The 27,808-nt window shown below is 37.2% G+C and overlaps 2 protein-coding genes across 2 annotated transcripts in view; both read left to right on the top strand.

Annotated features, from left to right (window-relative positions):
- Window positions 1-27,271, top strand: part of LOC311260262 (uncharacterized protein) — a 61,493-nt gene extending 34,222 nt beyond the window's left edge. Inside the window, exons 16-38 of the mRNA XM_084357876.1 lie at window positions 7,152-7,464; window positions 7,777-7,820; window positions 8,338-8,626; window positions 9,494-9,544; window positions 9,813-9,856; window positions 10,515-10,806; window positions 11,124-11,167; window positions 18,513-18,798; window positions 19,163-19,206; window positions 19,303-19,588; window positions 20,420-20,463; window positions 20,560-20,845; window positions 21,655-21,698; window positions 21,791-21,864; window positions 21,944-22,158; window positions 22,281-22,534; window positions 22,899-23,027; window positions 24,095-24,242; window positions 24,394-24,423; window positions 25,646-25,690; window positions 25,951-25,995; window positions 26,325-26,368; window positions 26,579-27,271. Coding sequence (XP_084214002.1) covers window positions 7,152-7,464; window positions 7,777-7,820; window positions 8,338-8,626; window positions 9,494-9,544; window positions 9,813-9,856; window positions 10,515-10,806; window positions 11,124-11,167; window positions 18,513-18,798; window positions 19,163-19,206; window positions 19,303-19,588; window positions 20,420-20,463; window positions 20,560-20,845; window positions 21,655-21,698; window positions 21,791-21,864; window positions 21,944-22,158; window positions 22,281-22,534; window positions 22,899-23,027; window positions 24,095-24,242; window positions 24,394-24,423; window positions 25,646-25,690; window positions 25,951-25,995; window positions 26,325-26,368; window positions 26,579-26,842 — 3,315 coding nt within the window. The 3' untranslated portion in view covers window positions 26,843-27,271. The remainder of the gene's footprint in view (window positions 1-7,151; window positions 7,465-7,776; window positions 7,821-8,337; window positions 8,627-9,493; window positions 9,545-9,812; window positions 9,857-10,514; window positions 10,807-11,123; window positions 11,168-18,512; window positions 18,799-19,162; window positions 19,207-19,302; window positions 19,589-20,419; window positions 20,464-20,559; window positions 20,846-21,654; window positions 21,699-21,790; window positions 21,865-21,943; window positions 22,159-22,280; window positions 22,535-22,898; window positions 23,028-24,094; window positions 24,243-24,393; window positions 24,424-25,645; window positions 25,691-25,950; window positions 25,996-26,324; window positions 26,369-26,578) is intronic.
- LOC311260268 (uncharacterized protein) lies at window positions 2-4,738 on the top strand. Its single transcript, XM_084357899.1, has 6 exons — window positions 2-456; window positions 1,789-1,836; window positions 2,387-2,655; window positions 3,848-4,121; window positions 4,329-4,357; window positions 4,483-4,738. Exons 2-6 carry the CDS (start codon window positions 1,827-1,829, stop codon window positions 4,516-4,518), a joined length of 618 nt encoding a protein of 205 aa, XP_084214025.1. The 5' UTR covers window positions 2-456; window positions 1,789-1,826; the 3' UTR covers window positions 4,519-4,738.
- Window positions 27,272-27,808: the final 537 nt, after the last annotated feature.

The raw sequence follows: 27,808 nt of genomic DNA on the forward strand, positions 1-27,808 counted from the left end.
ACTAAGACAAACCATACGCGAATCAGCAGAAACAGTTTATTTTCTCTGAATTTTGCAAAAAAATAAAAAATCATCAGCTGACGTAAGCTCAAAAGTAGCGAGTAACGAGAGCATCAATAGAAATGTAGTGGAGTAAAAAGTACAATATTTGTCCTTCAAATGTAGTGGAGTGAAAGTAAAAGTATCCCCCAAAAATAATACTCAAGTAAAGTACAGATACTCAAAAACTGTACTTAAGTACAGTACTCAAGTAAATTTACTTCGTTACTGTCCACCACTGCCTGACTGTGAGCTGAACAACACTTCAGACTGGAGGAGGACTAACGGAAAGTACTTCATCGTCTTCAGGCTGCTGAACGAGCTGAAGGTTCAAGATGTGTCTGGATTTTAAATTTACTGTGTTTTCACATGTTCAGAGACACTGAAACAGACTCCGACACACAGACGGAAGAAGAGGTGAGTTTTATTTCCAGTCCAGCTTGAAGACTTCTCGTTATCAGCGGAGAGCAGAGCTGCTTCACGGTTAAACTGTTTAAATGAAACGTTGAACGGTTTTCTTCGATTTAACAAAAGTGGACGAACTTCAGCTGAAACTACTTAAACAACAAGTTGTTCTCAAAACGGTAATAAATCATAACATTTGGCTTATTTTTATGACTTTCACTTTCACAGCTCTACTTCCTCTTCACAGCAGTTGAGACAGTTTAGAGTTAGCTAACACTTTGCTAACGTTCGTGTTTCTAACAGACGGCGACAGCTAACGGTTAAAAGTGCGTTAACACGACGGTTGAGTTGTTGTTTTGAGGAAGACGTGTGTGTGTGTGTGAGTGTGAGAGAGAGAGAGTTTGTATGTGTGTGTGTGTGTGTGTGTGTGTGTATGTGTATGTATGTGAGAGAGAGTTAGTGTGTTTGTGTGTGTGAGAGAGAGAGAGGTGGTTTAACGGCCATGCTAGCTGAATTAGCCTAGCATTGATGAGAGAGTAGCAGCAGCACAGAGCTGTCCTGTTTATTGAAGGTTTCCAGGAGACTCTGTATGTGAGAAATGTACTTTTCATTACTTCCTCTGTACGTTTACTTTTTAGAAGTAAACTCTGATTGATGCACTCCTTCAGAGAAACTTGTTTTTCCTGGGCTGTTAGTCGATTAACCGAACATGAATTTGTAACTATTATAATAATCAGCAGAAGTGCCAAATATTCTCTTGTTTAAGCTCCTCCACTGACAGGATTTGCTGCTTTTCTTTCATATCACTTCAAATTAAATATTTTTGCTATTGGACTAATTTTTTTGCCCTTAGGAAATCAAAATTGCCACTTTTCACAGTTTTCTGACATATTTCTGACTGAACAAGTATCAACTGATCAATCAATAATCAGCAGAACAATCTACAATGAAAATAAAAACCACATGCAGCCCTTCTTTAATCACTTGTCCTATCTGACTGATCTGACTTAAGTAACTGTGTCTTTAGTTCAGGTTACAATAGTTAAAAATGATAGTTTACTACACTACAACAAACTGCTTTGTACCTTTATGGTGGATCAAAGATCTGCATCATTATGTGCTAAACTGTTTCTGATTGACACATTCCTTTGTGTAAACTTAAATGTTTTTTGACCATTTGTAGTAAGTGACCCTGACAATGTGCGGAGTGTACCTGTTTTAATTAATAACTTTTGTGCCCTGATTGTTAAAGCAGGACAACATTTTGTTTATTATTTATATGTACAAAAAGTTAAAGAGCAGTACATTGTTCTGAAGTCTACATTTTTCTTAAACTCTTTGCAGCTGCTTGATCCTCAGCGGCAGCGACTGATGTAAATACAATGGCAGAAGGTAGGTGCACAGGTATTATGTATACAGTCATCTCACTAAATGTCTGTTACTCACTGAGTTCAGGTTGTCGACAACAAGCCAAATTTAAACAGAGAATCTGACTGTAAAACTTATTTCCAAGTTCAGTCAGTCAAGTTTTTATCTCCAATAGAAACTTTAACTGAAGAGTTTGACTTTTAAGGAGATATGTTTTATTGCTTTCTCACCCAGAGCTGTATTAGAAGACCTGTTTAAGTGTGTATGTGAGTCTGTTTATAAATATAGATGTTTAGCAATTCATGATGAATTGTTGTAAGCTTGGGAACCCCTGCTCTACATTACTGTAGTATGAGTCATGTTTAACAACATTTAACACACACAATTAGACTAAATCATGTTTACAAAATCTTTTTAAATTGTCGGTTCTTAATATTTGATGATCATTTAAACTTTGATATAGTAAGTAGACGTTAGATAGCCTCTTGTAATGAAACCTGTATATTAAGTGGCTTCATGTTCTCTTCAAATCCAATCAGTCATTGTAGAATAATTTTTTACCTTCTTTCCTCAGATGAACACTTTGTGGATAAACATCAATCTGAGCTGATCAAGAGAGTGAGCAATGTTCAGCCCATTTTGGATGAGCTCCTCCGCCAAAATGTCATCCAACAAGAGAGTTATGATGAAGTCAACACTCTGCCCACTGCTGAGGAGAAGATGAGGGAGCTCATCAGTGGGCCACTGAAATCCAGTGGAGTTCATGGAAAAGATCTCTTCTATGATATCCTGATTGAAAATCAGCCACTTCTGGTACAAGACCTCATGAGAATGGATGCTGAAGTGAGTAAATCTTAGTTATATAAATCATTATATTGGCAGTGTGGATAGTTTAGGTCTGTCTCTCATGTAATCACTGTTTTAGGGGCTTAAATGGTGAACACAACTGAAGATCAAATTTTAAGTGAATATGATGTAAATTTTATAAAACTGCACAGTATATTGTTTCAGCATCGACATCACAATGTGTGCAATAGTCACATTGCAGGACATGTGATGTCAGCAAATGAACTCAAACACTTCCTGCTACAGCTTTTTTGTGGCTTGATACTAAAAGAAAACTCACATGGATCTCGTTTTCCATAAACTAACCTACAAGAGAAGTCTGCCTGATAGAGCATCATCTGCTCTGATTTAAGGGTTCTTGGATACACGGAGTTTGTTGCTTGTGATTGACATGTGGGCTTTAAGTGGCCAGTGTTTTTTGGTCAGTGGAGGAGAGATACGCCCGGTTTCCTGGGCATCAGACCATGTTGTAAAGTCGTGTCGTTGTAGTCAGCTCATGGTAAAACTTGAGCCTTGCTTCCCCTGTCTGTGTCAGGAGGAGGAATCATCTGGTGGATGTATATTTTTCACACTTGGTGTTTCTTAAGGAGTTGCTGGTCTGAGTGAAGCTGTTTTTGAATTGATCAGTGGTAAAACCTGGAGCAGACTTTTGAGTTGTCTTTTTGTAGTTGCAGTGCTGCTATTTGACTGCTAATTGATATTTGCTTTATTGTTTTGTGTGGTTTTAAAGAGCTATTTTAATTTTAATTTCATAATATTTTATCATTTTATAACTCCTGTACTTTTTCATTTCACAAAATATATTGCTGAAAGAAAAAAGTCAAACTTTAAAACATATATATATATATATATATATATTTCTTCTGTCACCATTGTTTGGTTTGGTTGTGAAATAAGTTCAAAATCTACTCTACTGTGCAGCAGGCAGAATATTTTCAAACTGACATGAATGGTTTTAATAATGCTTAAAATCATCTGCTGAGTGTTGAGTATTATTTTAATCTATTTAGTGACCCACTGTGTGGAGGAATTAAAAATCTGCCTTTACAGGACAAACATCAGTGTGTAATCGTGATGATTAAATAAGAAAAGCCAAATGTCAGTAAGTTTCCAGTCATGGTAGTAGATCACACAAACACATCCTGTACTGCATATACTGATATGATGTTATGTCCTTTTCATTTTCCAGGTAGAAAAAGTGTCCACTAAGAAGAGGCTTTGTGAAACATTGAATGATTTGAGTTCTAAGGAGCTTGAAGAATTCAAGTCACTCATTGAACTGGAGAAAGGTTTCCCACTCTTCTCAATTTGTCAACCGAAAGTGACAAACACACAGGACATCGTGGAGCTGATGGTGGAGACGTACAGCCGACAGTGTTTAGTGTTGACCATATATGTTTTAAAGTTGATGAACAGGACTGATCTGGTGCAGAGATTGATAGACACCAGCCCAGGAACCAAAGGTAAAGCAAAAAAGACTGAAATATGTGAAAAACATCAAACTGTCACACACTCACATGCAGCTCATATGTTTTATATTGTATTATATACAGATACAGGAACAATTGGAAAATGGGGTCATATTTATAAAAAGCCTGTATTTTATATGTTCATAATTCTGCTGTTAAATCAATAATTAATACGTGTTTTTTTATTTCTTCTCTCCTCAGAGAAACATCGGCCTTCACTGATGCAGAGAGTGAGTATGTCACATCACTCAGATTTCACACAGTGCAGCTTTTATCCAGTGGATGAAGACTGAAAATCATTTTCATCTTGAACATTACAATTGATGATAAACACAAAATTCTTTATCTCAAACAGTTTCCTCACAGAACTGAAGCTGATCAGGCTGCATAATGTGCACATGAGGTCTGAAGCCTGAATGTTATTAAAAAATAATGTTAAGAATATGTGTTATATCTACATCTGAGGGAATATATTGTACATTTTTTGTTTTTCTAACTTTGACAAAAAAAACATTTTTATATTAGAAGAAAAGATGCAATTGATGTAATAAAAGCAGCTCTGTTGTTAAATCAGGAGGCTCATTACAGTTTTTGTAACACAGACTGTAAAAGAGTTTCACCCAGGCAGTAAAATAAAGTCATGAATCTTATGAAAATAAAATACAGTTTGTAAAAAGAACAAAAAAAACAGGTGATCAACTGGACAATTTATCCACTGTATCATTACTTTTTATATGGCTGATGCTCTCTTTTTTTTTTTTTTTTTTTTGCCTTTATTTAACCAGGTCGGTCCTGTTGAGACACAATGATCTCTTTTTCAAGGGAAGCCTGGCCAAGACAGCAGCATAGAAAAGTTGCAACAATTACAAGACACACAAAAATCACACAGCAACAGGGATAAAATACATTTCAAATAGAAGCAACAGGACTAAAGCTCCAGATTCACATTAAAACAAGAACAAGTGCGGTATGAAGCTGCTCCAATTTCTCTCACACGCGTTTTCAAAGATCCGAGGTTGATGAGCTCCTTTAACTTTAGTGTTTTCTGCAGTGCGTTCCAAGCAGCAGGTGCAGCGTACTTAAAGCAGTGCTTACCAAATTCAGAATTAACTTTGGGCACATTTAATACATAAAACTCGTTAGAACGCAAGCGGTAATTGCTTTGAGATTTAGAGAAATAATTACATAAATATTGGGGGAGCAGACCCAAGATGGCTTTATAAATAAAAATATGCCAATGTATAAGGCGGCGTGCTGCCAGAGATGGCCACTCAACTCGGGCATATAAAGTGCAGTGGTGAGTGAGGGCTTTACATCCAGTGACAAACCTTAAGGCACCATGATACACGGTGTCCAGAGAACGCAGACAATTTGCAGGGGCATACATATATAAGAGGTCGCCATAATCAAGTACAGGGAGGAAAGTGGCAGCAACCAACTTTTTCCTGGTAGAAAAAGAAAAACAAGATCTGTGACGGAAGAAGAATCCCAGTTTCAGTCTTAGTTTTTTTACCAGGTTTTCTACATGTGGTTTAAAAGAAAGCCGATCATCGATTAAAATGCCGAGATACTTGTAACAGGACAGAAGTTCAATCTCACACCCTTGTAATGACAAAATGCTGGGAGGAGACACAGGTACTTCCCTGCCATTGGAAAATATCATCAGTTTAGTTTTGGCAGCATTTAAGACGAGTCTTAATTCAATGAGCTGACTTTCCACAAGGTTAAAAGCAGTCTGTAAGTTGCCAAGAGCCTCGGCAAGAGTGGAGCCACAACAGTATATAACCGTGTCATCAGCATAAAAATGAAATTTGGCATTTGGGATGTTTCTGCCCAATGTATTTACATAAATAACAAACAGAATCGGGCCCAGAACTGAGCCCTGAGGCACACCGGTAGAAACATTTAGCAGTGTGGATGAGCTGCCTTCAAAATAAACACGTTGTTTTCTATTAGACAAATAATTATCAAACCAACCAACGGCCTGCTCAGATAAACCTATGTCAAGCAGTCGTCGCTTCAGAATAGAATGATCGACTGTGTCGAAGGCCTTAGAAAGGTCAACAAAGAGAGCTGTACAAATTTTTTTATGATCCAGCCATTCTATTATATCGTTGGTGAGTTTGAGGGTGGCTGTAGTTGTGCTATGTTGTTTCCTGAAGCCGGATTGATATGGGGAGGGAATGTTGTAAGTATGAAGGAAATCCTTCAACTGGTCATTTACTAGACCTTCAAGGACCTTCGACAGGATGGACAACTTGGAGATAATTATTTAAACAAGTAGGGTCCCCTCCTTTCAAAAGGGGAAGGACATAAGCAACTTTCCAAATTTCAGGAATACAATTCGTAGTGATAGAAAGGTTAAAAAGATATTGGAGAGGTTTGGCAATAAAATCAGCAGCTAGCTTTAAAAAATATGGTTCCAAGTGGTCTGGGCCTGCAGATTTAGAAATGTCGAGAGAGAAAAGAGCTCTACGGACCTCTTCCACTGAAAACAACCTAAAAACAAAGGAAGGTTGACCAGCAGAGATATGGCCTAGAGACATGTTACCAACATCTAGGGCAGAAGACACAAGATCAAGGGCAGGCATAACAATCGTGGAAAAAGACCTAGAGAATAGGGAACCAGAGGCAGAAAAATGATTATTAAAACAATCAAGAATAGTAGCCCTGTCAGTTACAGAAGCAGCATCATTAACAATACAGGATGGGAGTTCGCTATGATTATCAGTGGCTGAGATATATTTGATCACTTTCCAAAAAATGTTCGGGTCATTCAAATTTTTCGTTATTGCAGAAAGATAAAAACTGCCATGCAGTCTCTACATCATCAATTAATTCAATACGGTCCCAGTTAATATTATATAAATCATGGAAGAACCCCTGTTCAACAAAGGCCTTCATATTACGTTTTATTATAATACGATGTTTGGATTTTGGAATTTTGGCATTTCTGACTGCAGCAATCACACAGTGGTCACTTATATGTGTGTGTAATCTCAACATTTTCTCTGAATTTATCAGGTGGAAATGATGGAGTCTGTCATAGAGCTGCTTCTGGACGCACTGACAGATTTGAGTGAACCAGAGCTCAAGAGGTTCAAGAGCAACCTGCATCCAGTTTACCAACAGCGACACTCATTTGTCCTATTGATGCAGCAGAAAGCAAAATACATCCCATTGGGCCTGCTGGATATAGCAGACATGCAGGGCACAGTGTGTTTAATGGTGCAGTCCTATGGCCAACAGTCTGTGGAGAGGGCCAAAGAGATTTTAAAGATGATGGAGAGGACCGATCTGGTGCAGAGGTTGTCAGACAGCAGCTCAAGACCCAAAAGTAAGACAATAAAGACAAGACATGTTTATAACATATGTCCTCTTCTCTTTACACTTTGAATAAAATAATCTATATTGTAGAGAAATTAAACATAAATCATAAATATATTTTAAGACTAATTATTATTTACAATCATTTCAGGAGAGGGAGAAAAATATCTATGAAAAGTAAGATGTAACTTTTGATGAGCTTTGAGTTTAATTTAACGTTGAGTGCTTTGTATTGAAATCTTTTTTACAAAGCAGTCATGCCTGATGTATAATTAACAACAATAATTATTTTTAATTCTTTTTATTCTTTCTTTCTCCTCAGAAAAACTCTCTGTGGATGAACACCAGTCTGCACTGATCAACAAAGTGAGTAATATCATATCTGTCCATGCAGAGTACAGTTTTTATTCAGTGAGATTCAGGTTTAAAATGAACTCAACATTAATGATGATTATTAAACCAAACATAAATTACATTTGATGTTTCTCACAGAACTGAAGCTGAGATGATACTGAGCTCAGTACTGTTGATATCATGAAGTTTTGAAGTTCCTCAAAGAATTAAACAAAATGCAAAACATGAAGTTTAAAAATATCTTCATTGAGTTGCCACCTGTTTCTACAGTTACTTCAACATCTAATGTTGAGATCAGGTGGCTCATTTCAGTTTTTGACAGCACAGTGAACGAGTTACAGCCTGGAAATGCAAAAAGAGCCAGTTACAGACTGCAGGTTAAAGATATTAAAAGGTAGCAGGACATATGAATCATTCTCTGATATAACAAACAGATAATTACCAAATATATCAGTAGCTTAGGTGATCTTGTAGAAAAACACATCTTAAAAGAAATAACGTTTTCTCTATGGACATGTACATTTTCCAGGCTGCGACGATGGGGGCTGTTAAAGAGCTGCTTTTGGAAACACTCTATGATCTGAGTTATGAGGAGCAAAAGACCTTCACGTGGTTTCTGCAGTTCACGTTCTTCCAGAGGAGCCTTCCAGAGATTCCCTGGAGCATACTGGAGAAGGGAGACATGGCAGAGTCACTGGTGGATGCAATGGTGGAGAAATGCGGTCAAAAGTCTGTGGAGGTGACCAGGGAGGTTTTAATGGACATGAACCAGACTGATCTGGTGCAGAGGCTGTCAGAGACCAGCTCAGGACTCAAAGGTAAGATAGGAGGACAACTGTCACATTAATTCATAATAACAGACAAAGACACACTGTCACAAAATCTTTTGAACTCTGGTGCAAAATATCAGATGAAGTTTATAATATAAATCAATGCAACAGCACCGTATAGACCTGCCATGACAGCAACAATACCAGAGAGTTGATTCATCACCTGTCAAACACAGTCGAACAAAAACTGAACCATAGAAACTTCACAGTTTGTTCTACGTTATCTTCAAAATAAAGGAATCACTTTTCCACTCTGTAAAATTTATACTTAATTTTTGATGTGGCAAATCTAACTAATTTAATTTACTGGTGCGAAAACAATAAAATGAAATAATAATAATAAATATGAAATTAGACAGAGATTACTGAGTTAAACGTTTTGGATCTTGACTTCAAACTAAAGATCTGAATGAATCTGTTTTCAAAGGGCTCAACATCTTTTTATTGAAAACACTCTTCTTTATTGGGCCACATCTTGTTTTTGGTCCATTGAGTTCATTATTACCAGCCTTATATTGTTAATAGCCTGATAAGAATTTATCTAATGCTGTCGACATAATTTCACATGAATCTGTTGAATTGTCTTTTTGTATGTCTTTGCTTTGACATACACTACACTCCACTGTGGAGAGAGATAGTCTGTGTAAGTTAATTAATTACAGTGTTTTCTCATTGATTCCCTCTGTGATCTCTGTAATCATGACTTCCTCCCGCCTTCAGTTCACACACCTGAAACTGAAACATTAAAGGCATTTTATTCTCAGGACTCAGTATTATACTCAAGACAAGTACACATAAAGGTTACACACAGAGTGTGTATTAATGCAATAACAGTTGTCATTAACTGTGTTGCAGCAGCTGTGGGTTCGTCAGCTGAAGTGTTTGGTGTGAATACCACAGAGAAAGGTAGGTGACCTATAAACATGAATTAATGTGTGAAATGATTCCTGTAGTTATTTTAATTCATATGTCAGTGTATGAACATTTAACACAGTTTAATAGATAATAATAAAGTGTTTATCAGGAGAAACTTGTGATTGATTGTTTATGATGTTACTATAAAGTAGAGTTACTGGACATTTTACAATAAATCATTAATATTAGAATCATTATAGACTAACAGTCTGATTATGTTGTTAAATGAATCATTCATGAGTCTTTCCTCTCTGCTCAGAGAAACACTCTGTGGTGGAAGATTGGCCTGCACTGATCCAGAAAGTGAGTGATGTCACATCTGTCTGACTTTAAACTAAAGCTAAGATAATTAATCTGTTAGCTGATCAACAGTTTAATAATCAATAAATCAATTGAGTAATTTTTTTAGATAAAAGAAATGCCAAACACTCTCTGGTTCCAGCATCTGTGAGGATCTTCTGCTTTTCTCTGTTTTGTATCATTGTAAACTGAATATCTTTTGGAATATCTCTGTTGGCTGAACAAAGCAAGACATTTGAAGACATCACCTTGGAAATTGTGATATGTACATTCAACAACATTTATGACATTATTTTCATGATAATTATTATAGTAATAGGTATTTGCACTGTTACTTTAAATAGATTTTCTTATGTTCACATGAGGAAACTCTCTCAGGTAAAATAAAAAGTCATGAACCTGTAAACAGAAATAAAATAACTGTAAAAGAGAATTTAAGTGAATCAATTTGATTTTACAAGGAAGAAAGAACTGTATACACATAATAAAAACAGGTATCTGATCAGTTGAAATAAATGTTATCACCTTGTGCTGATGTACTCTTACCATATCCACATTTCTTAAACAGAGACATTGATGAGATGTGAACAGAAACATTTGTAATCATCCTTGCTGAGAAACTGTATTTTAATCTCATGAACATTTTCTCTGAATTTAACAGGTGGAATCGATGGAGTCTGTTATAGAGCTGCTTTTGGAAACACTGAAAGATTTGAGTGACGTAGAGCTCAAGAAATTTAAAGGTGACCTGTTGAGTCAACCTGAGTTCCACCTACGCTTCTTAAACACTGCATTAATGCTGCGAACACAGACAACACACGTGCAGGACACAGTGTTTATAGTAGTGTTGGACTACAGCCAACAGTCTGTGGAGAAGACAAAGAAGATTTTAAAGAAAATGAAGAGGACTGATCTGGTGCAGAGGTTGTCAGACAGCAGCTCACGATCCAAAAGTAAGACAATAAAGATAAAAACATGTTAAAATCATGTAACTGGTATATAACATGTCTGAGTTTATAAGCTTTGTATTCTGTTTACATGATAAATTATAATAGTTTTAATGTAGAGAAGACACATCAGCTGGTGTACAGAATATATTATGACTAAGAGAGTGGGTAGAAATGACAATTTATATGCCACTGTTGAGGAGGATTAACTGTAATTTTGTGTTTTGTTTATTTTCACGAGGCAATATTGCCTGATCATTTTAATTTAAAGCTGTTAGACCAGTCATCAGTTATGAGTGACTTTCTGCCTCTTCTCTCCTCAGAGAAACACTCTGCAGATGAACACCGCTCTGCACTGATCCACAAAGTGAGTAATGTCACATCTGACTTCATACAACACAGCTTTCCTTCGACAGCTGTTAAAAATGATCATCATATTTAACATTTTAAATAATGATACGACCCACACTCAAGATTTACTTATTTATATGTTTATTTATCACAGAACTGAAGCTGCATTCAGGCCGAGCTCTTAATTTAATATAATAATGATATGATATCTTTACCACTGAGATTAAACTCAGGATTTTTCCGTGAATTGTAATTGATTTTTCATTTAGAATCGAAAGTTTATCCATCAGAAACATGTTTATTGTACTACAAACCATTTCCAAAGCATTAAGGAAATATAGGACATGAAATAATGAAAACATTTTCTTTGAGTCACTGTGACTTATTTCAGTGTTTGTGAGAAGATGTGCAGCCTGTAAATTAAAATAAAATAAAAACCAGCTTATAAGAATTAAAGCGAGGGACTTCCGGTTTGGAGCTGCGTGGCATCAGAGCTCCCGACAGTCAAGGGTAAAAACTCTCCGAAAACTCGAATAACTAGAGCTAGAAATCACACTGACTGTAATGTGACCGGGGAAAAGTTGGAATGGGAAGGAAAACTCGACTCACTCAGACTTAAAACACGGCGACAGACGAAATGGAGGAACCGCTAGCTAACCGTGAAATGGAAGGAGATGGCGGCCATGAGACAACACACCTTGCTGGAAGTGAGGGGCAAATGGGCTCGGATCTAGAAATTATCAGCAAGGAGATTCAGGATTTAAAAACAGAAATAAAAGATGCCCTTCGCTCATTTGGAGAAACACTGAGGAGCGACGTGAAAAAAGATTGATCATTTCAAACAAGATATAAACCAACAACTTGCTAAAGTCGCCACTGAACAGCAGCTACAGAGCGGCAAGATCAATGCAGCTGAGTTGCGGATTGAAAAGCTGGAACATTGGGCACAGGAGGCTAACAACGCTCTTATTATCTCATTGAGAGAACAAAAAGCTCTTCAGGATAAGTTAACCGATTTGGAGTCCAGATCGAGGAGAAATAATCTCCGTATCTAGTTACAGAGGGAGAAGAGGATGAGTCTGCGGCCAAATTTGTTCAAGACCTGCTCAGACGTCACGTGAACTCCACCTGCTGGACGGTTTTAATTTCCAAATTGAAAGAGCGCATCGGTCACTTGCGCAGAAGCCTGCAGACAGAGCCCAGCCGAGACCCATCATCGTGAACTTTCTGGAATTCACTACCAAAGAGAGAGTCCTGAGAGAGGTATGGAGAAAGAAAATACAACTGGGAAACAAAGTCCTGTCATTCGATCATGACTACGCGACAGAGGTTGTTCAAAAGAGAAAGGAATATAACGCTGCTAAAAGAATCTTGAAGGAGAAGGGCGTCCGGTTTCAGACGCCATTCACCAGGATGAGGATCCATTGGGAGTTGGGAACTCGAACCTACAACAGCGCCGAGGAGGTGAAGGAGGAATTGGAGAAACGCGGACTCGCAGAGAGGACACCGACGACCGCAGCGGCGGACGGCTGGAGCCACGGCTCCGCACAGCGATGGAGTGGCAGTGCAAGGAGGGATCCCGGAGGAGCTACACAACAGCAGCGGCACGAGCCAAGGAAAAGCTGCAAGAGTTCCGAAGATTCTTTGATTAAGAACAGAGAATATATAAAGAAGCAAAACTGGTAGGAATGTTCTGATATAGCCTGTGTTTTTAGTTGTCAGAATAATGGTTAACCTGCTATTCCTATGCTAAAAGAAAAGCGACTATCAGAGGTCTGGGTTACTTAATTTTCTTTTTCAAAGTTCTAACGTTGGACTCATTTAGAATGACTAAAACCCTCACTGTAGGTCCTGTCATTACTAAGTTAGGCCCCTCTTTATTTAAGAGGGTTTCCCCTAGATCCACCAACGGGATCAGATTGTTGGAGGACGGAAAGATCCTCAATTGTTTGGAAGTTCATCCGTTACATTTGCTCTGTTCCATGCCACCGTTTTGGCAATGTTAGTGGGGCAACTGATGTTTTCTTTTGTCTTTATCCTTATAAGTAATGCCGTGTAATAACGTGAGAATAGCGTCCTTAAATGTGAATGGCTTAAACATTCCAATTAAAAGAGGAAAAGTTCAAGTGATATATTTACAAGAAACGCATCTACCTCAGCAAGAACACTGAATTGGGGATGTTGGATGTTTGGAGAGAACTCCATCCGCTAGAGAGGGACTACACACATTATTCTGCTCCACACTCAGTATACTCCAGAATAGACCATTTTTTTATGAACACAATAGACAGATATAGAGTAGAGGAATGTAAAACAGGGGTAACTGATTTGTCTGATCACAGTATTACTTACCTCATTGTCCGTCTAATTCGGAGAAATAAAGATACACTATGGAGATTAAATGTGGGTATGCTGAATAACCGGAAAACACAGAGGAGGTTAAGAAAGAGATTAAACGCTGCATGGAGGACAACTTGGACAGCCCAGTGGATTCTACCATACTATGGGACACAGTTAAAGCTGTAATGAGAGGGAGGTTAATAGCTAGGGCAGCTTACCAAAAAAAGACTAGAAAGGAAGACTGTAAGAAGTTGATTAAACAATTAATAACACTGGAACAGCAACATAAAAATAATAAAGATTAACCAGCTTTACAACAAATAATCAGTGTGAGACGGCAGATAGATGACATCCTAAGTCAAGAGGTTGAGAAACAACTAAGATTCATTAAACAGACCTACTATGAATCAGGCTCTAAAGCAACTAAATATTTGGCAAGAAGACTTAAGGTCCAGCAAGCTTCTCACACAATACATAAGATTAGAGACCCCTTAGTGAAACAGCTACTATTTGAACCTGAAGAAATAGAAAAGGGTTTTTAAAGATTACTATGAAAACTTATACACCCAACCCACAGCAAAAGGAGGGTGTGAAGTGAAAGATTTCCTTGATTCATTGGACTTACCGGCTATTGGAGAAGAGCAAAATAGAAAACTAATTTCCAGCATCACAAAAAAGGAACTAGATGCCACAATTAGCAGATTAAAATCAAACAAAACGCCAGGTAGTGACGGATTCCCCAGCGAGTGGTATAAAATAATTAGGGAGGAATTAACTCCGCTACTTCTGAATTCCTTCAATCTAACTCTAACAGAGGGCAAACTGCCCCCCTCATGGAAAGAGGCCATTTCAGTTATTCCAAAGCAAGGAAAAAAATGAAGAACTTTGTGAATCCTATAGACCCATTTCAATTCAAAATGTGGATTATAAGATCTTTACTTCAATAATTTCCAAAAGATTCGAAAATTTTATGTCTGACCTGATAGATGAAGATCAGTCAGGTTTTATTACAGGCAGGCAGACTCAGGATAACATTAGACAAATCCTCCACATAATAGATCATATCCAAAGACAGGGCCTGAGAGCAGTACTAGTGAGCCTTGATGCAGAAAAGGCCTTTGACTGTCTCAATTGGAAATTTCTGTATCAGGTTTTGGGGAAACTAGGGATTCAAGAACAGTTAATACAATGTATCCAAGGCCTCTACCAAGAACCTACAGCGAGGATAAAAATTAATGGGCACCTAACTGATAGATTTGTCTTACAGCGAGGAACTCGTCAAGGATGTTGTCTTAGCCCTACCTTGTTTGCTATATTTATTGAACCGCTGGCACAAATGATCAGACAAAGTAACAACTTAAAAGGAATCCATATAGGAAAGCAGGAGCATCTCATAGGGCTCTTCGCTGACGATGTTATTGTGGCTCTCCAAGACCCGGATAGGACCTTTCCTAATCTGATGTCGATATTAGAAGATTATGGTAAATACTCAGGTATAAATTTAACATAGCAAAAACACAAATTCTTACACTGACTTATTCCGCAGGCCGAGAAATTAGAGAAAACTAGAAAAATTGTATTTCCTACGAAAAATACAGTGTGAATGCTGAAAGCTTAAGTGATTTTGGAAATCTGCTGAATGTACTGCTAGAAAACACTTGCCGGAAATCCACAAAACTATGAGAATGAATGGTCAAGAATTTGCAGAAAAAGCTGAATTTTTCAAAGCTGAAAAGGCAGAAAAGGTGGAAAGAAATTGGTTGAAAGATCTTAAAAAGCTGAACATTTTGATAGTTGAACAGTTTCTCTAGCTGAACATGAAGCTGAATACTTGAAAAAGCTGAAAAGGTTAAAAAGCTGAAAAGGCAGAAAGCTGAATATTTGAAAAAGCTGAAAAGGCTGAAAAGCTGAAAGTAATAGGCTGAAAGAGCTTAAAAAGCTGAACAGTTTGACAGCCAAACAGTTTCTGTAGCTGCACAGATGCTGGAGCAGTAGCAGAACCAAAGTTGAAAATGTCCCCATAAGAATGAATGGGAAAACACCTCCCAAACACCTGCAGGTTTAGAAAAAAGTGTAATGTTTATGGCCAAAATATGTATACAGTGAGTAACAGGAGACATTGCTGAACCATGTGATGTCTTTTTTATTTCTGTGGAGTAAAAAATGAGGGAGCAAGAGCGAGAGACAAAACCGGTACCGTCTGCTCCACTCCAGAAATTTAGGCTCAAAGTTAACACTGCGGCTTATGGGGGAGTTGCTGGAGTGCTTGTAGCTCTAGGGCTTCTACAGCCAAAAGTTTAAGTCCTACATCTGAGATAAGATGATCACCTGAAAGCCAACAAGATTTCCTACATTTTTATGTATATATTGTCTATGTGAAGTAAAAGCTGTGGGACCCAAATCAAGCTGAAGAGAGTTTTTTCTAAAGTTTTTGCAGCTGCTCTCCACTCTAGCGATGATGTCACCCACTCTAGCTCACGCAATACACACCCATTATAAACCCAGAAGAGGAGCTAAAAATCCTTCAAACTAAAACTGTGATAATTTCAAAACCATAAAAGATTTTCAAAAACTAAACACATGCCTAATAGTTCAAGGTCTTGTGACTATTTTAAAGTTGGAATGGTCTCTCAAAGTATGAGGGAGCAGAAGAGGTTGAAAGTGGATGAGTTTTGAAGAGGATTTGAAGATTTTCCCATTTGCTTCCATATTAATTTTTTTTTTTGAAAAAGCTGAATATTTGAAAAAGCTGAAAAGCTGAACATTTTGATAGTTGAACGGTTTCTATAGCTGAAAGTATGCTGAAGTAGTAGCAGAATGAAATTTGAAAAAATCCTCATAAGGATTAATGGGGGAAAATTTTTTTGTTTTGTTTTGAAAAAGCTGAATATTTGAAAAAGCTGAAAAGTTAAAACGCTGAAAAGTACAAGGCTGAAAGAGCATAAATAGCTGAACATTTTGATAGTTGAACGGTTTCTATAGCTGAACGTATGCTGAAGTAGTAGCACAATGAAATTTGAAAAAATCCCCATAAGGATGAATAGGAAAAATTTTGCAGAAAAGGCTGAATATTTCCAAAAGTATAATAGATAGAAACACCAAAATGACAAGCCATCATGCCCTCAATGAGCTGAACATTTTGATAGTTGAATGGTTTCTGTAGCTCAAAATTTGTAGGAGTAGTAGTGAGCCAAAAAACGTACGGAAGCAGGAATAATAAAAAAAAAAAAACATTAATAAATTCCAGAAGAACAATAGTGTGAATGCTGTGTCAGCATTCACACTAAATATAAAATCAAATGGAATTCCAAAGTAATTAAATATCTGGGTGTGGTTGGTATTGGCAAAAGATCACATCAAAACATTTGAAATAAATTATAATAACATTAACAATAATATTAAGACGGATATTGGCGGTGGTCAGCCTTTAACATGGACTTTGAGACACGAATTGAGGTAATAAAAATGAATGTGGTACCGAGACTGTTATACCTTTTCCAATCCATCCCACAGATGATTCCAGAAACACAATTCGGACACTGCGACAAACTTATATCTAGATTTATCTGGGCCGGAAAGAGACCAAGGGTCAGGTATAAGACACTTCAACTACAAAAAGAAGAGGGAAGGTTGTCCTTACCTAATCTGAAACAATGCTTACGCAGCTCAATTAAAGTTCCTGGTTTGTACATGCTGCCCTCTATATCAGGAAAGATGGAAGGACATAGAGGCCAAGATGCAAAGTTTCCAGATTCAGGCAATATTAGGGGACATAGGAAACAATTTGGCCCAACAAAGCAAAAATGAAATTATTAAACAAACACTAGTTATCTGGCGCAAGATCGTAAAAGAATACAATATGGAGGGAGACATCAAATTATTAATCTGGCCTGCTCTAGATCCCAGATTCGAACCAGGAATCAGTGATGCTGGATTCAGACGATGGTGGGACAGGGGCATTACAGCGGTATGCACATTAACCCACAGAGGGCTCTTGAAAAGTTTCAGAGAGTTACAAAAATTCGGACTAGAAAACAAAGATTTCTTCCGATACCTGCAAATAAGAGATTACTATGATAAAAGAATCAAACCAACATTGTCCAGAGAGGGCAATACAGTGATAGATATTCTGACTGAAGCCTATAAAAAGAACAGAAAAATGATTTCTAAAATGTATCAAGGTCTTCAGAAACAGAATGGGAACAACACAGGATGCATTAAAGCAAAATGGGAGAAAGAACTAAACATAGAAATATCAGAGGAGGATTGGCGTTCTATGTGGTGTGCACATCATTCATCTAGGAGTTCAAAGAAGTGGAGAATATTTGGCTGGAAAAATCTGATTGGTTTTTTCATTACACCTCTTATAAAAAGCTAATTCTCTCAATCACAAGAACAGTGCTGGAGGCAGTGCAGATACATGACTGTGACTGTGGGAAAGATTTTGGGATACACAATTCCTAACAATGTGATGGTCCTCTATTTTTGTGTCTTAAACGAGAATGTGATTATTAAAAAAGACTGGTATTTATGTAAAATACTGTTGATGGCTTGTAAAAAAGCTATAGCAAAGTGCTGGTATAAAATCCAGTCCCTAAGCCTTAACCAATGGATGGACAGAGTGAAGGAAATGTGTTTAATGGAAAAGATGACTTTCTCTCTCAGTTCTAGAGGAGCGACCTTTCTCAGGAAATGGGAGAAATTGACTGCTTTTATCAAAACAATAGAGGACGCTTCACATTAACAAGTAAAGACACTGGACATTAGATATAAGATTATCAACAGAGGAGCCCCCATGTTTTTGTCTGCTTTTTTTTGTTTGTTTGTTTTGTTTTGTTTTATTTCCTTGACAACTTGTTGTCAACTTGTTTTCCCTTAAAATGAAAATACTAAATAAAAAGTAGCACAAAAAAAAAAGAATTAAAGCAAAACCAGAAACAGTAATACTCTTTTGCTTTGTACATTGTGTTACTTAACAAAAAAAATTAAATAGTGTCTCATGAATGTATTGATTATTTCAGGTAGCAACAAAAGCAGCTGTTCAACAGCTGCTTTTGGAAATTCTGAATGATTTGAGTGACAAGGAGCTCAAGAAATTCAAGAAGATTCTGCAGTCGATTGTCTCTCAGAAGAACCTCCCACATATCTCATGGGTGTTAAGTTATGCAGCAGACAGAGCAGTAGCAGTGAATCAGATGGTGCGCAGCTACGGCCAACAGTCTGTGGCGTTTACCAGGGAGGTTTTCAAGGATATGAAGAGGACTGATCTGGTTCAGAGGTTGTCAAAGCCCAGCACAGGACTCAAAGGTAAGACTAAGAAGACAAAAAGTGTCTCATGAAGGTCTAATAAATACATTTTATAATTCATAATAAGAAAACGTAAGGGATGGGCATGGATCAATAAATCATTAATCAAATAATCAAATCAACAACTCACACTGTCTCAACAAAAACTGAATGTTGTTAGTTTGACGAGGTTAATATTTGTTTCAGGGCTTTTGTGTTGATTGTTTTAGATTGTGAAGGTGTTTATGATTATGTATCATTTTGCTGTGACATTTTAAATTTTTATTTCTTTTTAAAGTAAGTGAACCTTATTAAGGTTGATCATACTCTTTTTGTGTAATTAGATTATAACCCTCTGAGTCAATTTTTATTTTTTTCTCCTCAGAGAAACACTCTGTGGGTAAACATCCACCTGCATCATCTGAGAGAGTGAGTTTGACTTTACACATCACAGCTTTCATTCAATAAATGTAGGGTGAAAAAGTAAGTTACATAAATGTCTCCTGTTCTTTTAAAATCCATCAGAAAGTATCTGTGACACTGCTTCAGCAGAAGCTTTTGGAAACGATGAAAGATTTCAGTCCTGGTGATCTGGAGAAATTCAAGCATGGCCTGCTATACACTAAAATGAAGGAAGGCCTCCCAAGAATCCCAACACACCGAATGAAGACTGCAGATAGAGTTCAGACAGTGAAGCTGATGGTAGAGATCTACGGCCAACAGTCTGAGGAGGTAATCAGGGAGGTTTTCATGGACATGGAGAGGACTGATCTGGTTCAGAGGTTGTCAAAGCCCAGCACAGGACTCAAAAGTAAGACTAAGAAGACAAAAAGTGTCTCATAAAGGTCTAATAAATACATTTTATAATTCATAATAAAAAACGTAAGGGATGGGCATGGATCAATAAATCATTAATGAAATAATGAAATCAACAACTCACACTGTCTCAACAAAAACTGAATGTTATAAGTTTAACGAGGTTAGTATTTGTTTCAGGGCTTTTGTATTGGATTGTTTTAGATTATGAAGGTGTTTATGATGATGTATCATTTTGCAGTGAAATTTTAAATTTTGATTTATTTTTAAAGTAAGTGAACCTAAAGTAAGTGAAGCACTGGTCAGCTCCTTCAGCGACAGACTGATACACCCCAAGTGTGTGAAAGAGAGGTATCGCAGGTCCTTCCTTCCTGCTGCTGTTAGACTGTACAACCAGCACTGCTCCCAGTAGACCTCACATGTGCACTGTGCAATACAAAACTCTACACATATCCACGCACTTTCTGGTTTGCACTAATTGGACAATTTTTAATACCCATATTTATTATTTATTGTTTGTAAATAAAAATACCAAACTGTTTATACTTACACTGTTCATATTATAAATACTATGTCATATTGTAAATACCAAGTTCATATTGTAAATACTATGTATATACGAGTTAAATTCTCTTTCTTATCTCTTATTATATTGTTTATTTTTTACTTTTTATTATTGTTTAAGTGTGACACTGTCCTTTGGCTGCTGGGACTAAGAAATTTCCCCATTTTTAAAGGAATTCTGATTATGATTCTGACCTGACCTGACCTTTTGTGTAATTAGATTATAACCCTCTGAGTCATTTTTTATTTCTTTTCTCCTCAGAGAAACACTCTGTGGGTAAACATCCACCTGCATCATCTGAGAGAGTGAGTTTGACTTTACACATCACAGCTTTCATTCAATAAATGTAGGGTGAAAAAGTAAGTTACATAAATGTCTCCTGTTTATTTTAAATCCATCAGTTAGTATCTGTGACACTGCTTCAGCAGAAGCTTTTGGAAACGCTGAAAGATTTCAGTCCCGGGGATCTGGAGAAATTCAAGCATGTCCTGCTGTACACTAAAATGAAGGAAGGCCTCCCAAGAATCCCAACACACCAAATGGAGACTGCAGACAGAGTTCAAACAGTGAAGCTGATGGTGGAGCTCTACGGCCAACAGTCTGAGGAGGTGATCAGGGAGGTTTTCAATAAGATGAACAGGAGAGATCTGGTGCAGAGGCTGTCAGACATCAGCTCAGGATCTGAAGGTAGGCTGTGGGGAAAAATACTATATTTGAATGTCAGAAATTTGGTATGCAGATTGTAGTGTGTGTTATTTTATGCTAAGTTCACAATACATGGTTTTAGCCTTCATTTTCACTGACGGTTTTTGGAGATCCCCAACAAAATGCATTATGTGTATGATTTTGGTGGAAAGAATCTGTTTTGTAAAGACGTGGTTTTGAGTTCAGTGTTCAGTTATGCCAAAGATTTTGTGGATTTTTGACAAAATGGTGAACTGTTTTCAGTTTTGTGTTGAGAGGTTTGAGAAACTGAGCCACCAAGAAACGTGTTTAAACTATTGGGAAGAATAGTATTCTATCGATTATTTTCTTGATTAATCGATTAGTTGTTTGGTCCATAAAATGTCAGAAAACTAAGAAAAATGTCTATCAGTGTCTCCCAAAGCCCAAGATGAAATCCTCAAATGTCTTGTTTTGTCCACAGCTCAAAGATATTTAGTTAACTGTCACAGAGGAGTTAAGAAACAAGAAATGTTTTCACATTTAAGAAGCAGGAATCAGAGAATATATCTCTCATAAAAAATTACTCAGATCGATAAATTGACTATCAAAGTAGTTTCAAAGATTAGTTGCTCTGATTGGTTGTAGGTCAATCCCATTGCGTCCAGAGGCATTTTGGTCTGTGCCCGTTGATAACACTCCTTGGAAATGGAAAATTAACGAAAAAGTTCAAGACTAATCAGATGTTTGAATTGGTCTGGAGATGCCTGGCTAGCAGAGCTTCATATATCAATGTAACATCATTTTAAGAAAATTGTATGTGTCTTCACAAGGTCCTTCAAGAAACCAGGAGCTTGAGGGTTGTGGAAGCAAAATGGTAAGTTTACTCACTGTATTTATTTTTTCCTTTATGTGATGCTGTACAAAGACAGATTTCCACTTATTTGGAAAAATGATTGTGTTCTGCAGCAGGACTCCAGTGACTGGACTAAACTTAAACCTGAAGTGAACAGAAGAGATGCAGATGAGGCTCCAACTTTCAGGTAGAATAACATCATAAATACTGCGTTGCACTGGAACTATCGGAAAAGTTTTTAACTTGTTTTCTTTTCTGTGACTTAGCCTTCAGTCTGAAGCAGGAAACTTTGAATGCAGTGTCTCTGGTTTGCGCTGGGTCTGTAAGGACAAGGTCAGTTTTAAGTACCAGTTTTGCTCTTGGGAGGAACCTATGGAGAGGATGGAAACGATCAGTTACATGCCTGCTGGTCCACTAATTGACATCACAGCAATTGTTGGGAAATTAGTTGAAGTATACCTGCCACACTGGATCTGCATAGGTGGGTTGACATGAAGACAACAGTAAAGATAGAATGTATGAACTTTTAGTTTTATGTTAACTTGTACAGAAACTAGTGCAATCCTTTTCTTCTCACTAATTGTGTACTTTTATTTTGTGCAGATGACAACCCTAAAATATTAAAAAGGTTTGCAGTCCTACACATCGATGACTGTGGAGATGTTGTGGAAAAAGTCTCAGAGGTCACATCGTCCCATGTCAAGTTATCTGAACCAATTTTTTCTCCAAGAGCGGTTCTGATGAAAGTTGGCTTTCCTGTGAAAATAAGCTGTGACGTGTTAATATACCATCAACCCAACACACCATTCCTCAAACTCCATGTTTACCTGATCCCACATGATCCTGCTCTGCAACAGGTTATTGAATATCTTACAGCCATGCACAAGAAAAAATAAGTGAAATAACGAGAATAATGTCTTAATATATTGTGACAAAGTTCAACTATTATGGGATAAAGTCATTACATTTGGAGAGGGAAAAAATATTGAATTACTTTTTATTTTTATTTTTTTTTAAATGTAACATAGTTTTTGCTGTGGTAATAATATTTTCTCTCAAAATATTTACATTTTTCTTCCAAAATATTCTCAAAATCTTGTTTTTTTTTAAATAGTGCCTTTAATACTTTATTATTAAATCGGTTGTGTTTTTACTGAATGTACCTTAAAACACAGATGACAGTGTTTGCTACTGTAACCGTAAAAACTGCTTTTTTCCCAGACACTGGACAAGAAGAAATTCTCTCAACGATTTGAACTGATCCAAAAGCCTCGGCCAGACAAGTACCTGAAAATGCAGCAGGGTTTTAACCTTGCAGCAGACATGGACACAGCCAAAATTCTCCCAGAGGTACGATTTGCACTCAGTCAGAATTGAATCCGTGTACATGTGGGAATTGTGGTTCAGACACTGTAAGATGATAGCAACTGCAAGGTGCCTCAGTGAATAGTGTGTTGTATTTTAAATAGGTAAATATTAAATATGTTTTAGTGTTACTATTGGACATTTTTATTAGATGCAACTGCCACAAAGGGGGCATTTCAGCCATTCTGCTGCACTCTTTGGACACTTTGTAGTTTGCCAGGTGGGAGATAGTGTAGCTGTTTGAAGGACTTACAATTTGCAACAAGGCAGCCAACATGATCAGCTTTTCTGACTGGTGCCACCCCATATGTGAACACCCCATAAGACACACAGGGATGGCACGAGTGAGAACCATTGACACAGTTAAAGGAAAAGTTCACCCACTTTTCGTCGCCATTGGGCGAATGGTCATTTTGGGTGGAGTTTTGTTAGATTTTTTAAATCAATTTGGGTCTCAGGGCTTCCAGAGACTTAGATTACACCAGATGTGCTGTATGGAGCCATTTTGTGTTTTGTTTTGTTTTGTTTTTACATTTTAAAACAGGTCCTCATCTACTTAAGTCTTTTAGGAGAATGCTGCAACACTGTTTTGCTGTTAAACTAAATCATTCAAACTTAAATGTTTTGTCAACTACGAAACTTTACCTGACTTTTTATTGGCATAAGTGCGAGTAGATAATGATGGAATATTCATTTTCAGGTGAACTTTGCCTTTAAGGAAAGTTGCATGTTGGTTCCCTTCAGAAGCTCAGGTGAACTGGCTCAGGACAGTGAGCTCACTCATTGACAGATGAGCGTAACAGCCTCAGACTTGTGCATTCAGGGTGTCAAAAACTATTGATAATTGTGGCCTATTGTTGTGTTTGGTGGGAGAGCAGCTGAATATTCAGGCATCCATACAGCAGCCAGATAGAAGTGTGATTGAGCTGCATAAATCAGTATTTCTAACCAACAATCAAGCTGGTTTGACCAGTGAACTCTTCCTCTTCTGTTTTTGTTGTGTACGATTTAACTTGACTAACTCCTCTCCCTTTTGTTGTATTTTTTCACAGAGAATAACCCTCAGATATGATAGCCAAGACCCAAATTTCTATGAAGTGTTCATCAAGAAACCAGACAGAGACTTCCACCTTACACTCTCACACATACGTAAGGGTGAACCGCGGTTTGAACCAGTATGGACCTGTGAAATTCGAACAGGTTGGTGGTACACAACGACTGCTAGCCCTTATATTTAAAATATATGATCTCAAGCACCTGCCTGCTGGTGCCACAGCATTACTTCAGAGTTCCTTTGTTGTATATCAGCTATCTGTAATTTATTTCATGTTTATTCTGTCTTTTCCTTCAGATGACTATCAAAACTCTGCTCATTTAGAAGGTAAGATCCTGCAGTATAAGAATAGTGTTTACTAAACTTCAGTCAGGCTTCAGTCATAATATGATGTCAAAGCTGTTCAAATTCTTTCAAGTAGAATAGAGTCAATTGTGACTTAATTAATGTTAAAACAATTAAGGTTATTTCAGTATCTTGAACACTGAGGGACTACAGGGGGAAATAGATTTCAGCTCTATCTGGTGCAGTAAACGCATCGTGCATTGTGAAAGGTCCAGTGTGGAGGATTTAGAAGGATTTATTGGCAGATATGGAAAACAATATTCAGAATTATCTTTTTATTAATGTATAATGAGCCTTTCATATCTCCAGAGGGAGCGGGTCCTCTTTCACTAAGTCTGTCATGTTGCACTGCCATGTTTCTACAGTAGCCCACAATGGTCAAACCAAACACTAGCTCTACAGAGGCCTATGTGTTTTTCCTGATTTAGCAGCAAAGGGATGGTGGTAAGTTGGTTGCAGTCTACAAACACTGGACCTTTAAATTAACAATAAAACTGTTATACAATAACTAATATACAACTATTCCTTGATTGTGAATTGGTGTTTCATGTTGTCGTCGTCTTTTCTTTGTCTGAACTAAGCCTGCTATGTGCAGCACAGTCCCCAGGATAAAATGTTGGTAGTTAACATTTCTGTAAACCACTGATGCGTCACATTTGTTTGTGTCATAGGCTACATACTGTACCATACTGACATTTCAACAATACGTGTCATATCACTTTCACATTACTGCTTTACGACCTGATTGTCTTCTGGGCTGGAGGAGATGGTGGTGGAGATATTTTTAAGGAGACCTTGAGACAATTTCCAGCTGTGTTTGTGGTGACAGAAATGCATATGTTTGATGGGAATTTGGGAAATCTCTAGCTGTGTTTGTGGTGACCAAAACAGGTATTTACGCCAAATCATGATCTTTTCTTCTCCCAAACCCAGTGTTTCTGTGTCAAAACCTGAGCAGACCACAAGCACAGTGTATACACATCATAAAATATCAAATTGAACCTGAAGAAACGTAAAGTTGCAACATAAAGACTTGTCAAGTTTTAACTAAAAATGTGTTTTGCAGAAAGGTATATTGCAAACATGTATTCTGGTGATTGGGGGGGTATTCTAGTAGTTTGGTTGATCTGCTGTAGTGTTTCTGTCATTAATGCATGAGGTGTTGAACAAATGTATTATGTAATTGCCATTTCATGTGTTGCAGCTGCAGAATCATTAACTGGGCCATGCTATGATGCTACAGTGAGAGGTAGGTACACTGCAAAAATATTCAGGAAATACTTTGTACTATTTTGTACAAAAACATGATGATTAACTATGAAAATGTAGGATTTCCCATACTTAATCATGTTAATGTATGCAGTATATAAATCTATACTACAGTATCTGGATTTCAGTGTTTTGTAAGTTTTCAAGAAAGATTGTTATGTTGTTGTTTAGCATATATACTGTATGTCTTAAATATTTTTTTCAACGGTAATCAAACTTTATGTATGCCTGTTTTTATAGTCAAACAGACAGGTCTACAATCGTCCAAACCTTGTTCCAGTGAAAGTGAGTTGTTTTCTGTTTTCTGATCATGAAGCACTACAGAAAACTGTTTTTAAACCAATCTTTGATTTTTATTTTAACATTAAACCTTAACCGTGCAAATGATGTATTACCTGGCCTCAACATGTGAAACTGCAGCCTGGCGTTTTTAGATTTACTATGTAAATGTTCAGCTAAAACAATTATGCTTCTTTAGAGGCTCATCTGAAATGATTTAAAAACAGACAGGCAGTGAGAGGAAAAGTTCTGTTCTGATGTAAAATCTGGCAGTGGGTGTCTTATCACAAAAAGTAAAGGGTGCATGCAACATGTTTTCTTTCTTCTCTCCTCAGGGAAACACTCTGTGGATGAGCACTTGTCTGAACTGATGCAGAAAGTGAGTGATGTCACATCAGTCTGACTTACACAACACATCCATTCAATCAATAAGATGCAGGTTGAAAATCATCCACTCCTTGATGCACATTAAACACACAATTTAAACTTGGTGGCTCTCACACAACTGATGCTGCATTCAGGTGAGCTTTGATATTATCCACTAACGTTAAAGTGAAATCATATCCCTTTGTTTATGTGAATTCTTCAGGGAGCAACAATCACAACAGACAGAGAGAGGCTTTTGAATGTGCTGGGACATTTGAAACAAGAGGAATTCAAAGAATTCAAGTGGTTTCTGCAGGACAGTGACATCCTGACAGGCCTCCCATGCATCCCACATCACCGACTGGAGAAGGGAGACATGTTGGACGTGGTGGATCTGATGCTGCAGACCTACAGCCAACAGTCTGTGGAGGTGACCAAGAAGGTTTTTCAGAAAATACACAGGAATGATCTGGTGCAGATGCTGTAAGACGTCAGCTTTCATTTAATCGATGCTGGCTGAAACTCATCTGCACCTTGAACTGATGAATTATGAGGCAAAACATAATGTAATTTGTCAGGTAACAGACCGGAGGCTGTATTCAGGTTTGTCTCCTCAGACACAATGTCCACGTTTTCTTGGATAAAGTAACAGTACTGCGATCTCTAGCACAAAGGAGGAAGTGTTAATATGTAAGCACATGTACATTATTCAGAGGTTTTTATTCATGTCAGTCAAACTGAATTTCTAAAGTTTTTAAACTTGAATAGTGAAATTATTGTAACTCTTTTTAAACATGAACACAATGCAGCAGTCAAAATACTGTAAATACTTCAGTTTCTGTTACAGCAACAGATCAGGTGGCTCATTCCAGTATTTTCTAGCTTCAAGTCTTATAGTCTTGACAAATAATGAAAATAGATTTCAACGGGGTTGAAAGGAAGCAATGCCTGCACATAACAGTATTTCATGTTACATGTAAACATGGAACAAATGTATCATAAAAAAAACTATCGTGTCAGTTACAGAACATCTGGGGCCAAATGTAAAAAACTAAACTGTGTATTCAGGTGTAGAAATCTGTGCACACACAAAACAGGAAAAGTGCATACGCAGTCTTTTTACGTCTGTTCCCACGCAACTTTTCCTTTACTGAAGCTGAAGAAGGAGAAGCATAACTTTACAGACTGTGAACTTGAAGGAATGATTGATCAAAGTAACAGTATCATTTGGAGGCTTAAGTTCTGACATCAGTTCAAATGTTCAAAAAGAAAATAATCTTTATTTATATAAACTTTCTGTTTGCCACAGCCTTTCACTGAAGCAATTTTAAGACTTTGAACTGCACTGTGACTTTTTCTCTGTGATATTTTAGCCTACTTTCCTATTTCTTAGCTTGTCTTAATGTTTTGTTTTAATGTCTATTTCTTAACTTGTTTTAATGATTTGTTTTAA

The sequence above is a fragment of the Pagrus pagrus genome, assembly GCF_965226575.1.
Source record: "Pagrus pagrus genome assembly, chromosome: 7".
Taxonomy (NCBI): Eukaryota; Metazoa; Chordata; class Actinopteri; order Spariformes; family Sparidae; genus Pagrus; species Pagrus pagrus.

Excerpts from the sequence above, each read along its gene's own strand:
- LOC311260268 (XM_084357899.1), top strand. Across the intron at positions 2,656-3,847 it reads TCATGAGAATGGATGCTGAA|GTAGAAAAAGTGTCCACTAA; the intron begins GTGAGTAAATCT and ends TTCATTTTCCAG. Across the intron at positions 4,358-4,482 it reads GGCCTTCACTGATGCAGAGA|TTTCCTCACAGAACTGAAGC; the intron begins GTGAGTATGTCA and ends TATCTCAAACAG.